Below are 16,787 nucleotides of genomic sequence, written 5' to 3'. Positions count from 1 at the left end.
GATTTGGACCTACTTTTTCTTCTATAAGATGCAGGGTCTCTGGTCTGATTCCGAGGTCCTTGATCCATTGTGAGTTGATTTTTGTGCCTGTTTTCTTTTTTAGAGAACCTTTTTGTTAAAAGTACTTGACCCATGAAATTTTGTCTCTTGTCCTTTTTCCTAAAGTTGGCATCTGTCATCTCCTTCTGTCTTTTTTTTTTTTTTTGTCCTTTAGATTTACATGGTGTGAGTGATACTTTCATTAATCGATACAGTTTCACGTAAAGTTTTTCTGTGATGGTGTCTGCATATGTGAATATTGTGCAGTGATTTAGGACCTGTGGGACAAAGGAGAGGTGTTAATATTACCCACCTAGAGTGACTGGACCTTGAATCAGATACATGTATAATTATATAGCATCTATTCATTTACAAAAACTTGCAGTGACCTTGACCTACCTAGAGTGCATAGTTGCCTCCTGGAACAAGGGCTGATAAACCCCAAGGTGGTTGCTTGTATTCGCACGTGTTCATTAGCACTTTCCCAGACTGAGGATGCCCATTGGCCTCCCAGAGTCAGCAGTCTAGTTTGGCCATCCAGGATGGCCAGGTGTTCTCAGATTTCTACTAGTAATTCGATTCTACTTTAATGAGACAGTGAACTTTTACAAGTTTAGAAGCTTTGCTTTGCTCTTTGAAGTGCTTTCTTCAGTGAGAAATGGTTGGGGCTGGGGTTTGAGCAGCGTGCGGGCATGGCTCCCAAGCACGTGGCAGCTGCTAGTGTAGTTCAGGTGCCAAGTTGGAAGGAGGACACTGAGGCCGGCCTTGGTGGGAGCCCGCGAGAGGGGCTGTGCCTGGGCTTCTCGTCAGCAGTGATCAGCTGGGGCAGGGGACGTGGGTGTGCCTGCTCGCTCAGGTGTCGCAGGAAGGCAGCCGTCAGTGGGTTTGCTGCTGAGGACGTGGCAGAATGACTTGGTCAGTGGCGTTTTGCTTTGCTTTGCTTTTAATTCACGTGCGCTGATATCCCCACCCGCCTTTGGCGCTCTCTCGTGTTGACAGTCTGGATTTGTTGCACAGTCTGGGAAGCTGTCCAGTGAGACTTGACTTATTGGTGTTGTCTCGTTTATTGACATTGTTGAGTGTTGTCCAGGTTGCTCTAACTAGGTCTCTGTGGAGAATGGAAACTTTAAAAGTGGACCAGATTAATTCTGGAGGCAGCTGGACCCTTTCATTGGATACTTTTTAAAACTGCCCCTTGGCTGAAGTGGGTGAGCTTCCCATAGGTGCAGAGCATCGTGAGGGATGAGAGCGTCGTCGGGCCAGACTCGGAGTTCAGTAGCTCTGGCCTTCTGTTCATTAGCTGCCTCACCTCGGCAAGTTTCCACGCTCTGTTGTCCCCGTGTCCTCTGTAAGAGGGTGCAGTGACAGTGCCTGTCTCCTGAGTTCTGTGGAGCAGTGTGGCGCAGCAGGTGCTTGCAGGAGATCTCGTTTGCCCCGGCTCCCCGCATCCCCCGCGTCGGCACTGTAGAAATGCTGTTGGGGCAAGTAGCAGACGGAGAACCAGGGAAGAAGGGCCCCGGCTGGCTCCGTCTTCCATTTTGCTGTCTCGTGGTTCCTTAGCTGTTGGCACAGAATGCTCCTGCACGTGGTTGAGTCCAGTGGGGCTCAGGATCGTTCCTGTCCACCAGACTCCACATTCCAGCAGCGGTCCCAGAGTGTGCTTTGCAGTGTGTTCCAGGCACAGGGGATCATAGAGTGTCACATTCTCCAGGGCTTCTGTAGATCAGCCATTGCAAACAAGAGACGCAAGTTGTGCCAGCTAAGCAGAACAGACGTTTCTGGGAAGGTGAGATGGCGAGTGCCTCTTTTCCCTCATTCATCTGTTTTGTGGTAAAAGCAAGATAGATTAGAAACTAGTTTATCCTGTGTGTGAATAGATGTTCCAGGATTTTTTTTTTTCATCTAAATATAGAAGGGTTGCTTTTAACAGCACTGTTTTACACAGAAATAACTCCAGGGAATGAATTTTCCACAATTCCAGGCAAAAGTACATTTCAATGTTCAAATTATCACACTCATTGTGCAGTAAATAGAGTGTTTAGTTTCAAGACTCCTTGCTTCTATGGAAGGGTCTCTGAGGGGGCTTTCCCTGTCCACATGAATTGGTCTGGGCCAGGGTCAGAGTCAGTCTTGATGAAAGTCATTGGCTCCACAGGCTCCACTAGTGCCAGCTTCTGCCACTGTTGCTGGCAGTGGGCGGGGGCTGTGTCTGCAGCCAGGCAGGGTTTGAGAGACCATGGTCCCACGCTGAGGTCACTGCTTTCATCTCCAGCAGCCAGATATGCCTTGCACTTCCACCTCTGACTCTGCCCAGGACGGGGCTAGAGAGGGCGTAGGAAACTGCACCTTTGTCGGGCCTAATACTAGGCTCCTCTCACACCATCTCATTTATCACCATTGAAGTCTCCAAGGTAGGTGAGGACATTCTCTTTCATAGAGGAGGAAACTGAAAGTTCTGGACTGAATCCTGCTTTTTGTCATCAAATCTGAAGTCCAGGTGTGCTAGCATGTTCCGTAGCCCAGTGTTGGGTTAGCAGTTTGGAGCAGCACGTGTACCTGGTAAGGAAAACCAGATTAAAGTCCTTTGGCCTCCTAAGGACCTGCTTGGAAACCTCACTGTTGTTTCTCACCTAGACTGGACTGGAAAGGAGGAAGGTACCAGATGACACTCACCAGCCACCTTGGTCCCTGTGCCGCTGCTGGTTCCTGTGGGTTGGGAATGATTAAGAGCCAAGTGATGTCCCACTAGCCAACATGGCCTACTGTGATTGATATTTTAGTGAGGTTCTGGTGTAGTTTTTCTCAAGTAGATAAAAGCTCACTAGGTCTTATGAAGATAATTATGTTCAACTGCATACTAATGCACATAAAAATAAGTATTAAAATGCTTTTATTGACTGAAATGCTACACTTAACGCAAGCATGATTAAAGTTGTGATTTGGTAGAATGCCCTCTGTTGGCATCACTGGGTTTTCATAGCTTGATCATTTCAACTTGTAAATTTTTTTTTTTTTTTTTTGTACTGGGGATTGAACCCGGGGGCACTTAATCACTGAGCACTGAGCCACTTCCCCAGCCCTTTTCATATTTTATTTAGGAACAGGGTCTAACTGAGTTGCTGAGGGCCTTGCTGAGTTCCAGAGGCTGGCCTTGAACTTGGGATCCTCCTGCCTCAGCGTCCCTAGCTGCTGGGATTACAGGTGTGCACCTCTGCACCTGGCTGTAAATGCTTTTTATTTAAGGAAAACTACGTTTTTAGTGTTCACATTTGTTTTTCATTTCTCTTCCCTACATAGAAACGGTGGAAAGAACTTTCCAAAGAAGACTTGTCTCCTGCTTTTGACCATTCACCAAATAGAATAACTGGCAAGTACAATGGGAGCAGGATAGGCCCAGAAGAAGAGGCTCCGACCAGTGAGCGGTGCGCAGGGCTCTCCTCCAGAGTGCCGGTGGCAGAGGACAGCGGCAGGTGAGCCCGCGGACTCGGTGGGCGTGGTCCCCCTGGCCCGGCCGTCACTTGTCGAGCTTGCTCATGGGTTTGTTTCCCCGGGGTTGTAGGTCCTGCGTGCTGAAGGAATCATCGTCAGAGCGCCTTCAGTCCCTCACAAAAAGCCAGTGCTTAGAGACCGGTTGAAGAAACAGAACTTGCTGAGTAGAAAAGTGAATACGATTAGGTGGTAAAACGAACAGTATGGCACAGAAAATAAATGGTATTAATAACTGCTGTTTGCAGTCACTTTTAGTATTAGTCATAATGCAATTAACAATATGCCTTTAGCCAGCTGCGACCGCGCTGGCCTGTAATTCCAGCTGCTTGGAAGACTAAGGCAGGAGGAGGATCGCAAGTTCAGAGCCAGCCTCAGCAACTTAGCGAGGAAAATTTTAAAATACTTAAGCATAATTCCATTGTTAAAGGGAGATAAGTCTTTTTCCCAGAAATTGCATAAGATGCCCTTTTAAACTGTCTGGTTTCTAAATTAATATGAACACGTAACATTAATAAATTACATTTCCAAGGCTCACACCCACTCTAGGAAATGGTATCCTGAGGTTATGAGCCGCCTAGCAAAGTGAATGAGCTCTCTTTCTTCTTCTCTCTCCAAATAACATGTTTTCCTTTTCTTTTTGTGAAATATACTTTTTACTTTGAGAATTTTTATGTTGCAGTCATTTTGTTAGATCAGGGTTTTGGAGGGTACCAGTGAAGATAGTCAAGGTGACCTATGTGTTAGTCAAGGTGGCCGACATGTTAGTCAGGGTGACCTGCATGTCACAGCTCCACGTCTCTCTTTTCCTAATGTGTCGCTGGGGCTGCAGGCTCAATCCTCAGCACCAGAAAAGAGAATCATATGCCTTGAATTTTATAAAAACTAACCTATTTTAATATATAGTCATGGGCTGGGGAGATAGTTCAGTCAGTAGAGTACGTGCCTTGCAAGCACAAGGCCCTGGGTTCGATCCCCAGCACCGCGCGCGCGCGCGCGCACACACACACACACACACACACACACAAATATATATATATATATATATTCATGGGTTTTTGAATAGTTTATTTTTGAATCATTTATTATATTATTCCTTATTTATGGCTTTAGTAATTTTATACCACAAGTGAAAGCATAAATCATTTATACAAGTATACTTTTTCATCTTAAATATAGTGTTTTCAAATCAGGAGGTGTGTGTGCGTACGTGTGTACGTGTGTGAACACGTTCACTGGGGTGCCTCACTCGTCAGGCAGACCCTCTGCCGCTGAGCCGCATTCCCAGTCCCAGGAAGTAATATTGTTTTAAATTGCTGTTATCTTTTTCAGTAATTTTTTTAGTAATAAGATTGGCACTGGCTTATTCTCCCTCCCCTTTGCCTAGTTCTTTGTGCAGAATTAGGAAAAATGAGCGTGGTGACTAACTGGGATCCTTATATTTTAGGAGTGTTGTCTTGATTTTAAAGATGCAAGCCAGCCATATTCCACAGTCCAAGCGTTAAGCCTTCCAGTGTCCGAGTCTCATAGCAGAGAGGAGTGAGATCACTTGGGTTACAGAGCTGTTACAGAAGGTGCTTTTTAAAGGGGGTGTGGGCACATAAGTACACGTGCTCATGTTGTTTTCTTTATTTTTTCCTTCCCTTTGAGATAGATGAGGTTGGTAAATTTTATTGCTCAGACCCAATAAATATTAGTACTGATAGCTTTATATTAGAGATCCTAATAAAATAAAAATCTTATCAAATGAACCTGAGCTTCCAAAAGATCAGAATATAATACCGTCTTTGTTCCATTTCATTATTGAAGATCCTCCACAGCAGGATAGTTCAGTCCTGCAGACATATGATTAGTTTATTTGGTTATAAAAAGCATTTCTTAAAGAAGAATATATAAGTAAAATAGGCATTACCTGAGTATCACAAATAGTCTATTTTAACCTACTTTTATATATGTATGGTATATGCATTGAATATAAATATACACACAATTATAATTTAATGTTAATGATATATATCATGATACATTAATATGTAAATATATATTAATAATATATTGACCCAAATGTGTGGTTATTCCATTGTGATAGTAAGATGTTTCTTACTGTGTCTTGCAGTCTTAAGTTTGAAAGCCAGTATTCTGCAAATGAGAATAAATAATTGGGGTATTTGAAAGGTCCAGTCGTTTGGACCCCTCTGCTGTGTGTTCATGCAGTGTGGAACGTGCCTGCCAGGGCATGTGTTGGCAGAAGCCCCATGTAAGACCATGAGGCCTCCACATGATCTCCCCTGGGCAACCCTTTGAAACTCATATCACATGTAAAGCACTAATTATATAATCATATCACTTAATTCATTACATCTTTTATGTACATATTTCCTTCGTTTGAACACAACTTAAATATTTTTACTAGCAGGTATGTGCATTTTTGTCTGTGAGTTTTCAATTCAGAGTATGTTCTCGGTAATAAAATTTTCACAAGTTGTGATAGTAAATATTCAGATGGAATTCAGACAGCCATGGGGACCTGTTTATGTAATAAGTAAAATTGAAAAAGATATGCAGAAGGACTATGGGACTTAAAGGTGAGCAAATTGTAGTGCACAGGTTACTAATATGAGTAAAGCAAGTACCCAAATGAACAAATTATTAGCAAATTGTCAGTTATTTACTATAAATTAAATACCATAAAATATAGAAGGAAAGGTTTCAAGAGGAGAGAAGAGGAAGAATTGAAGAGTAGAATAGAAATGAGAGGACCAGGAAAAAGGGAAGATTTCTGTTTTAGTGGGAAAGAAATTTGGAGAACGTGGTAGGGGCATCTGGGCATGAAGAGTTACATATAGCAGAAGCCTCTTTTTGCTGTTTTTGTGTGAACATATCATTATCCAGTGTACCAAAGAAGTGTAACGTTGATAAAATAAGATATTCTTTTTGTTTTGGGGTGGTTTGTTTGTTTTCTCTTTGTTTTTTAGCTATACGTGACAGTATTTTGACATGCACACATACATGAAGCATGACTTCCTGTTCTTGTGGTTAAACATGATGTGGACTCACACTGGTCGTGCAGTCTTAAGTGAACATACGGAAGTGGTGTCCTGCTCATTCTGCTGTCTTTTCCATTCCCATCACCCTCCCTTCCCTTTATTCCAGTGAACTTCTGTCCCTCCCCCCAAATAAAATAGTTTAATACATAGTCCACATTCAAATGTCTGTCATATCATAGAATTTACTCATATCAAGTATAGAATTCAGTGGATCTTACTGTATTTACAGAGTTATGTGGCCATCACCATCACATAATTTTCATGATCCCAGTTTCTATAGCTGTTTTAAAAAGTAATTCAGGATCTAATCAAGGATCATGCATTTGATTCTGTTGACTGATGTGCTTTTTAAAGACCTCTCCTTTAATTTGAAACTGTTCGCCATTTCTTTTCCCCTCCTCACTTGACAAATTGTCTTTTAAGACATTCCACAGTCTAGATTTCTCATTGTTTCTTATGGTTTGATTCAGGTTAAACATGTTGGCCAGGAAAAAAAGTTGTGTCTTCATGTAGTAGACATTAAAGAGGAAGCCACACTTTGTAATCAAGCTGCATGCTCAACACTGTGCTTTAGAAAAATTACTGGAAAGAGGGAAACTTGCCGTATCACAGACAATAAGCAAAAAGAGCAGATGGGAAGAAGAAGTAGTGCTGCCACGGGCCATTCTTCTTCCTGTTGTGCCTCGTCTGAGTGCCTGGGAGTCGGGGAGCTTACGCTGAACATACCTGTACTGAATAGGAAATGTGTGAGAGCAAACTGAAAAGCAGGCCCTCTCAGTAGAGTGTCCACAGAAAGATTCAGCAGATGGCAGTGATCCAAGGGCCTGGAAGCATCAAATGCTAGCACGGAGGTCCAGGCTCCAGAGCTTCTCCTTGTCTTCCACTCCCGAATCTGCAGACTGGCTGGCAAAGAGAAGGAGAACTGACAGGCACCACTTCACAGTTTGAGAAAGAGCCTTGCTTACTTTCAGGTCCTATTAAAAGTCCCCATCAATATAAAACTGTTCCAGAAGTGGTTGCTGCATTGTTCAAGCACCCCCTCTGGACATGTGGAGTCCTGGGGCTTTCCCTCCCTCTCAGCAGTTGGAGGACGTGAAGAATCTGGGTGGGTGGGTCTTGTCAGTGTATTAGAGTGTGACCTCCTGCTGTGCATACCTTCCTTTTATTTTATTTTTTTTATCCATTCACAGTATTCTACGGAAACGTATTCGAGAGGACAGAAAAGCCACCACTGCTCAGAAGGTGCAGCAGATGAAACAGAGGCTAAATGAGACTGAACGAAAAAGAAAAAGGTGGTTATATTGGCAACCTATTCTCACTAAGATGGGGTTTGTGTCAGTCATTTTGGTTGGCGCTTTGGTTGGCTGGACTCTGTTTTTTCAGCAAAATGCCCTATAAATAAACAGTTTTGCCCAGCAAGCTTCTGCACTAGTAGCTGACATTGCTGCATTAATCACATGGGTTTGTCTGTTAGCAGCAAATGCCTCATACCCCAAAATGGTGCAGTAGAACAGACAGCAGCCTGACAAGTGGAACTTAACCCAAGCCCAGCATCTCAGGGCTCTTCACTGCAGGTGCCTCTGAAACCCAAACTGTAAACGGCTGTCTAGAATAAAGACCTCCGTGCCTGTTAAGAGTCAATACACTGCACCTGTATGCACACGCGACACACGTGATCTCTTACCTGACCAACACTGAGAAATCCTTTATCACAAGGATTTGATTTTGAAGGCTATCTGGATTTTAACCTGCACTTGATACAAGCAATAATTATTGTGGTTTTATTACATTATTAATGGAAAGAAAATGACCTTTAATGTGTGTAATGTATAATGTATTATGGACATGGGCATCAACACTTTATATTCTTAACCATTTCAGGGTTAATATATTTTATAAGTACCTATTTAATCTTACTTTTGTAGTTAAATGTACTTTTTAAAAGTTCAATTTGAAAATGTTACCATTAAAAATAATAATAATAAATTGTATGTTGCTTCAATTGTACTGGATACATCTTCCCTTTTCCTAAAGAGAAATTCGATGAGGAGTTTCAACTCAGAATAAGCAGTTTCTACTACCTATTTGCGTTTCATTTATATTTTATAGTTTTCCCTATTTTAAGAAGAAAAAAAATTTTTTTTTCCTCAAAATATCTTTGAAAGAAACTCTCCTTGCTGGGACACTCGGTAACAGCTGGCCCAGACTGTGTACAGAAATCGGTTCTACAAAGCCCATGACTCATACTGTTAGTTTGCTACAAAAAATTTCAGTATAATTACCCTAATTTATAAATGGGTTCAATCATGATTTAGGAACTAAAAGCAGCAACACTGATGATCTGTGATTTCAGTTCACCAGACAGAAGTGAAGCAAAATTTTTCACATTCTTTGTACTGTAGTAAATAGCGTGACAATATACGAACTTTCCCTTGTCCCTGTGATTTCTTAATGTTTTTAGACTTGGCTGTTCACCTTGAGTGCTGGTTTTCTTCAGGTTCCAATACGCCAATGAGTGTTTGGCTTGTTTAACTTAAACTCTAAATAGTCGATTAAATTCATTGCTAGGGAGCATAGATGGTACATGTAATTTTAGCAGTTTCCAAACTCTGGTCATTGGATTTCCAGGAGGATCACCAAGAGGTTTTCTGTCAACCACAGCATCTCTGCTTTGTCTTTTATATACCATGTAAGGTTTCACATAAGGCTTAATTATTTCAAAGGGGACAGTTATCATTTAAAGGCAGTTTGAAAACCATTGATGAAGGTAGGTTTTTTTTTTGGGTGCTGGGGATCAAACTCAGGGCCTTGTGCTTACAAGGCAAACACTCTACCAACTGAGCTATCTCCCCAGCCCCGAAGGTAGATATTTTGAATTGACTTGCGTGGCCTTCCTGAATGTGTCAGCTTGTGTCAAAAGCGTGAGCAGGATGTAGGTGGCACTACATATTAAATAAGGTTGATAGAACATGTGCCGTGTCCTGATTCAGTCCCACTGTGTCCTGTGAGCCCGAGATGGAGAGGAGGTAAGAGGGACTTCGCTCTATGTCTGCCTGCATTAAGCCCATGTTTAGGCATCGTGACCCTAATGCTTTAGGTGGTTTTTGGTTTAAAACCCTTCTCTATAATTTGCATTATTTTATATTTGCTAAAATACAATACATTACTCTGCTTAGGCTGGCATTATTCAAGTTCCAGTTAGTCAGTTTCCTTTATTTTAACAAAAAGGTTAAAAGAAATACAGATAAGACTGTGCCCAGCCTTATGCTGGATGAACATGCTTCCTGGACTCGTATTTCAGTTGTGCGTTGTGGCTGCTGCTTGTCCTTCTGGGTGGTACATGGTACTATGTTTTTTTGTTGTTGTTGGTTTTTTTTTTTTTTTTAATCAAGTTCAGTGTCAAATATTCAGTGAATACTTGGTGAACTTCTTCAAGGGCCAGGCTCTTCCCTCCCAGCAGATCCTTGAGGATGAGGTTGACAGTGGATTCTTTAAACGATGTGGTGGCTTTACCAGCAATACTGATATTTTTTGTGGTGGCAGTTCCCGTGGTCATTATCCCAGCCCTTTTTTAAATGAGTCTGTGTTGGTCAGAGATGGACAGAGACATGACTCCTGCCCTCTCCAGTAGCAGCCAGAAGAAAGCAGTTCCTGATGGGTTCTGTATCTTTAAAAGAATTTTGTGTGTGCATAGGTCTTCAGAATATCTGTGACTGCAACAGATTAAAGTCACTTGTGGCTGGGCACAGTGGTGCACGCCTGTAATCCCAGCAGCTAGGGAGGCTGAGGCAGGAGGATCGCAAGTTCAAAGCCAGCCTCAGCAACTTAGTGAATCCCTAAGCAACTCAGTGAGACCCTGTCTCTAAATAAAACACAAAATAGGGCTGGGGATGTGGCTTAGAGGTTATGTGCCCCTGAGTTCATCCCTGGTATCAAAAACAGAAACCAGAGTTTCATTTTTGGGGAAGAGCATGTATTGGTCTCACCCTGCTCTGAGCTGCTGCGGCTGCTGCCCCGTGGCTGCACTGGCTGGTTGCACACTCCTTCAGGTGTAGCCACGAACTGTGTTGTGTTGACTGTTCCCTAAACATTCTTAATTGGTTAATTTACGTGTAAGATAAGAGTAATTCCCACTCTCTGCAGTCTCAGAGTTTTAAAGTAAAGAAGCACAGAGCTTCAGCACTGGTGGCTAACAGGTATCACAGATTTGTCAAGTCGTTCCTGTATCTTGTTGGTCCGTTTCTCCAGTTCTCATATTCCTGCAGGAGATAAACAATAAAAGTGAGAGGACATCAAGAACTCGTTAGTTGTTTCTGTCAAGGAGCTCCGCCCAGCAGCTGCGGAGGAAGGGTGCGCGTGCCCTGGACACGAGCTAGAGTCTTGTAGGTGGTGGTGGTGGGCACAGTCCTCGGGTCTGCCTCGCTTCCCTCCGTGCCTCCCCGTCAGGCAGAGCCGCGGTGCCTGCTGTGTGCCGGGCACGGTGCCCTTTCCAGCGGTGGTGCAGTTGGGTCACAAGAAGCCTGAGGTTGGCAGTTCTTCCTCCCTGGACTGCTGTCGTTGCAGAGTCTGCCCTGGGGCCTGGTTAGCACTGGCTTGTTCTTAGAGACCGCGACTCGTTTCTCAGTGTGTCTGCCTAGCTGGACGTGGTGGCGCACATTTTGTGGTGCCTGCAGCCCAGCAGCCCGGGGCTGGGGCAGGAGGGTCTCAGGTCGGAGTGACATAGAGAGACTCAGTCTCCATGTTGAACAATAAAACCTCGGTTCCATCCCCACTCTTGCTAAAAAGAAAGAAAACTGTCTCCAACTGGATTTTGTATAGAGATTAGAACCTGATGGTATTAAAAGTACTTTTACTGACCTTTTAGCAAGTGCCTACATTTCCAAATTTACCTGCCTTGTTATTGTACAGATTAAAAAAATCAAGTCCACATTGATTTTTACTTTCAGATACAACTCTTAAAAAACTATCACTTCTTACACGTCTTAATCAGATACCATTCAGTGTGGTTCTCCTGTGTTCAGCCGAGTGCCAGCCCTGGCAGAGCGCTGTGCATCTGTTCTTCTAGCAGGTCGCACCTGGCCACTCAGCGGGTGAGGGCGCGTCCCTGGGGGTGGCCGGCCAGGCGCTCCGTAGACGGGCCTCTTCTGCACTCACTCTCGACAGCTGATGAGGTCGCTCGCTTTGAAGAAGCTCGTACTTGGCTTTGACTTACTTAGGTGGTAGGGGCCTAGAATCTTGTAAATAAGATTTGAAGAAATAGAAAGGTGGCATCCTGACAGGAAGCAGAGCCTTGTCGTCTGGACGCCCTCCCTGGCCGGCTGCGCCGCTCCTCTCTGCTGCGCTCACGGGTTGGATTCCGTATTTCCTGCAGCCGCCCTCGTGGCTGTGTCAGGGCGCTGGCAGCCCCAGCCCCGTCCCTCCTGCCGAGTGTGCGGGTGGCAACCTGCTCCCACCTGCCCTGCCGCGACGCCGGCCTTACTGGTACTCACGCCCCTTCTGCACGCGGCTGTCCACCTTCCGTCCAGACCCGAGGAAGTGCTGTGAGTAGGACTGCCCTTCCCCTCGCAGCAGGGACGTTCTGCAGCCCGCACCTCCACCTTGCTCCACGGGGGGCATGGAGCCCGTCTGCACAGGGCCTTCCCATCAGCACGCTCCAGACAAGCGAGTGGCTCTCTCCTGTGGCTCCCGGACTCTGGAGAGACCTGTTGTCTGGGTGGACACGGGCCCTCGTCCTCACCGTCAGTGCTGACCTTTCCTCCCGTGCTGCGCTCTTGGCCCAGCGCCCTGCTGGTGTGAGCAGTGGCCGGTGTGGAAGCCTCTGCCTGGTGGCCGACAGTGAAAACGTCCAGAGCCCTGACCATCTGTGGGCAGTCCACTGGGAAATGAGAAGTTCTGTCTGGTGACCCTCCTGGTTTTTCAGCTTAAAGTGGACTGGGGGGATTGGGCTGAGGGAGAGTCGCTTCCACACCGTCGTTTTGTGCTCTCTGGCTTGTCCGGGGCTTAGGCAAGGAGACTCGCATGAGGTTTTGGCGGTGGTTTTTCACTTAGAGACTTTAGGAAGCGTCACTTACTCTGTTGTTGCTCTGATTGGGCGTAGGCTTCCCCACCACGAGGCTGTTGGTTCTTCACGTCACTGATAAACACCTTGCACCTGGCAGGTTCAGGAAGGGGAGCCTGGGTCAGACCCCCGTGAGGCAGCGCTGGCGCGCCTCGGCTTGTGATGCGCCTCGACTCGTCAACACCTAATGGCAGAAGGACTCTGCCCCAGCTTGGCACTCCGAGGTCTCAGGCGTGTGCAATGCTGGCTTGGGGCAGAGGTCCTGTCCCACGCCCCCCTTGTCCGCTCCTGCCAAGGCCGATCCTGCAGGGGAGACCCAGCGCAGCCCGCGCCACTCACGTGGTCAGAACCTGCGTCACCCTTCACCATGTCACGTGAAACAGCGAGCATCCGTCCCAGTGATCTTGCAGAATTTCTGAGAATGAGGCCTATTTGTTTTTTCAGTCTTGCATATAAATAGTCCTTTAAAGCAGTGAATCCTCTCGGTGAGTTTCATCTTGTTTGAATAATTACAAAGAAACAGTAAGTGAGTTTTTAAAATCCTGTCTTTTAGGTTATTCATTCTTGGTAGATGTGTCTTTAACATCCGCAGTCCTGCCAACCAGTTTAAATACATAATCTGGACTTAACCTGCGTGACCATCTAGCTAGATGGCATTACCTCTGGTTTTGGGTAAGGTAATTGAGTCAAAGATAAGCAACTCGCCCAGACTGCCCGGCCAGCGCCTGAGAGCCGAGCCGCAGCCTCCGACCTGGGGTCCCGTCGCCCCACGCCCCGGGCCCTTCCCATTGTGTCCCAGCTGCGTTTGGTGGAATGTTTGAACCAGATATTTAAGTGGGGAAATGAAGAACAACCACTATTAGCTGTTAAAATCCAAAATATTCCTCTGACGTGTTTAAGTGGAGGAATAATCTAAACCATGGTGGAATAATCTAAACCACCGTGAGAATCAGGTATTCCTGGAACATGGGAAGACCCTCTAAACCAAACCCTCCCTCCATTCACTGTGACCGAATTTAGCTCCTGTGCTTTGAAGAGCGTGGAATGTGCGCCTTTTGCAGCAGGCAGGATTGGTAAGCGGTGCTCCGCCTTCACTTGCCTGCCCGTGGGTTCAGGTGCTGGAGACCCTGTAACGAGCAGCGGTGGTTTTGTGACTCGGGTCCTGATGACCTGACGTGTGTGCTGCGGGAACCCCAGCAGTGCTCGGTGCTTGTGCCTTCCTGCAGAGGCCCCACCTGCAGGGCTTGCAGCTCGCCACTGAACGTTTCGGGCCTGCTTGTGTTTCCTACCTCTCCCAGTGGAGCTGCAGGACCCGCATGGTTTTGGGGTCCTGTGTGTGTGGAAAGAGGGGAGCCAGGGAGAAAGCAACATCAAGAACCTCCCCCAAAGTTGGCCACTTGCAAATAATCGTGCCGCAGCCACGCCTTCCATTGCTTGTGGAATGCTTTCGCTCGGCATTGAGGTACAATAAACCTGTCAAGTACTTAATGTCTGTTTTCTTTCCCATTGATGGTGACTTCAGCTTCCTCTCACTCCAGTTGTGTAGCTGTGGTCCTTAGTGTTGTCCCTCAGGACAAAATGCAGCTGCTAACTGTCCGTGATTTAAAGACACATGCCAACTTCATGTCTGAACATTATGTCAGTAATGTTTTTAGCAGTCTTACACAGTGGAGGTCCAAATTGGATTAGACTTTTGCATTGAATCCCCAAGTGTTGGTAAGTCTAGCACATACCATGGAGTCTTGCTGAATTCTTGTGGCTACATTTCTTTTAAACCTGTCTGTCTGTCATAAAGGTCATTTCTTGAGTAAAATTGGATGACCTGAAAAATTCAAAGTTAGTGATTCATGAAGAAGAAAGTGAGTCTTGGTGCTTCACATGAGTCTGTCTCACACCACCAATTGTACCTGAAAACCAAGCACTGCAGTTTTACCAAGACGATAGCGAAGCATTTGGTGTGGTTGATTGTGACGTGTTGGAATGGTTTTCAGTGACCCTTTTAGTTCATCGTTAGTCCTTTTATGTTTGTGTGTGTCTATGTACGTCTGTGTGTTTGGTAAATACGAATTGAATAGATGACTTCTTATTTTATGTTTTAGGCCAAGATTGACAGACACCTAAATATTCATGACTTGAGAATATTCTGCAGCTATAAATTTTGAACCATTGATGTGCAGAGCAAGACCTGAAGCCCACTCCGGAAACTTAAGTGAGGCTTGCTAAGCCTGTAGATTGCCTCACGGTTGTCTGTTTACAAAGTAAACTTTACACCCAGGGAATGAAGAGCACCCACCAGCAGAAGACTTGGCAGACCCTTTAATTTGATGTATTGTTACGTGTTTTTAATGCGTGTATGAAATGTAGAAAGATGTAAAAGAAATAAATTAGGAGAGACTGCTTTGTATTGTACTGCCATTCCTACTGTATTTTTATACTTTTTGGCAGCATTAAATATTTTTATTAAATAGACTGTTGGTTTGTGTGCATTATCTTAGGACAGCTCTGCTTCAAACATGAGTATTGTGGGTTTCTTCTCAGATTTCTATAACTAGCAGTTGACATTGAAATGGAAATTGGTTCACAACATCAGTAACTTACTAAGATTTTTTAGTTACCCCTCAGTCATCGTTTCTGTCCCAATAGTATTGGTTAGGTGAAAGCAAAACAGAAAAGTCAAATTCCTGGTGTCCCGAGACGTGCATAGGTAGGGTAGCCCTGCCTTGCAGCCAAAGCCGGCTTCAGAGAAGTGCAGCGGCTCCGAGCAGTTTTTAACCACGTGTTCCCCTGCGGGCTGGCGGGCTTACCCCAAGGTTCCCTTGCAGGAAGCCAGGGGTCCCTCCCCGGCGTGGGTTGGGGCCGCGTTGTCTGGTCACTTGTCAGATCACTCATGTTTTTGGTGTCCAGAGACATTGAGCCCCTGCACTCACTTGTGCCTTGAGTGTGGAAGGACTTGTGGTTTTATTAATTTTGCCAGCTGTGAAATTCTTACAGTATTGCTGTAAATATATCTGTTTCCTCTTTTAAAAGTGTAAATGACTTCACCTTGGGTTCCTCTTTGCCTGATGCCAGATTTCCTGGGTCTGTGGGGAGCAGGTAGACTGGGAGTCTCTCCTAAAACGGAGAAGTTCATTGTTCCCGAGCGCAGCAGCCCGCGGACCTTCCCCTCTGCTGAGGAAGCTCCTGGAGAGAGTGACCCACCTTCATGGCCTCCATTTCCCTTCTCCTCGCTCTCTGGAGTGGCCCACGAAGGTCGAGTTAGTTCGTACTGTAGCCAGATGAGGCTGTCACTTCGTGACTTCCTGGCAGCAGGTCAGGGGCTTCTTTGAAGCTTTCTCCATAGGCCCCATAGGACCTCAGGTTTTCTTCTCACTTCTTCTGCCTGACTCTTCAACACTGAGTTCCAAGCACTCCACCTCCGAGCCTTTGATTTTAATTCTAAAGCGGTGACCTTGGTCCTCTGGCCCTGCAAGTCTCTAGTACCTCTAAGGTGGTTCTGTGCACCTTCTTTAGCCCCAGTTCACGGTTACAAACCAGGTAGCCAGGTCCCTAACTGGTCCTTGTGCAGTATGAATTCTTCAACCTCCAGTGGAGCATATCTCCCTCAGCTCAGCTTCCACCTTTTATATGATAAAGTTCCCCAGAAACCTGAAATCCCTCCTCCGTCCTCCACGTAAGCTCCACATCCAGTTTGGTCACAAGGTCCTGCTCGCTCCCACCCCACTGCTTTGGTGGAAGCTTCGTGGTGTAGGGGTCACACAGGGTTTTCCTTCCTGGGGTGGCCTGCCGGTTCTTACCCGTCTGCTCTGCAGCGTCCCTGTGATGTTTAAAGACCTGATCGGTGATGTCTTTGAAATTCCACGGTGCCTTAGACAGTCTAGCCTTCACTTTAAGCCCCAAAGCCCCAGTGGCTGTGGGCACCATTTCCTCTGGCCGTCACCTGCCTGACCTTCACAGGCATCGCTAAATCTGCCAGTCCCTTTTGAGCTAGTGGAGTGGTCCTTGTTCGTACGGGGACTGAACACTTACTGAGCACTTAGACGCTGGGCACCATACAAGGTACAGGGAGAAAAACGATGTGGGACCTTATGGGACAGTTAAACAGTGGGCATGTAAATGAGCACATGCAACTAAAACTATGCTAAGTGCTGTGGCAAAAA

At 45.6% G+C, this 16,787-nt stretch overlaps 1 protein-coding gene across 4 annotated transcripts in view; it reads left to right on the top strand.

The window, feature by feature from the left end:
• The window catches only part of Ptpn2 (protein tyrosine phosphatase non-receptor type 2), a 79,744-nt gene extending 64,645 nt beyond the window's left edge, over positions 1-15,099 (top strand). For 2 of the 4 annotated variants that reach the window (XM_047526417.1, XM_047526416.1), the window contains 2 exons: positions 3,337-3,509; positions 7,763-9,784. In XM_047526417.1, the coding sequence (XP_047382373.1) occupies positions 3,337-3,509; positions 7,763-7,970 (381 nt within the window). In that variant the 3' untranslated portion in view covers positions 7,971-9,784. Of the gene's footprint in view, positions 1-3,336; positions 3,510-7,762; positions 9,785-14,729 lie in introns of those variants that run through there. The other 2 variants (XM_047526415.1, XM_047526414.1) reach the window with 2 other exon arrangements.
• The last annotated feature ends 1,688 nt before the right edge of the window (positions 15,100-16,787 follow it).

This window comes from Sciurus carolinensis, chromosome 15 (genome assembly GCF_902686445.1).
Source record: "Sciurus carolinensis chromosome 15, mSciCar1.2, whole genome shotgun sequence".
NCBI classification, from domain to species: Eukaryota; Metazoa; Chordata; class Mammalia; order Rodentia; family Sciuridae; genus Sciurus; species Sciurus carolinensis.
Note: the sequence above shows the minus strand (reverse complement) of the source record. Positions and strands in the feature narration are given on the sequence as shown.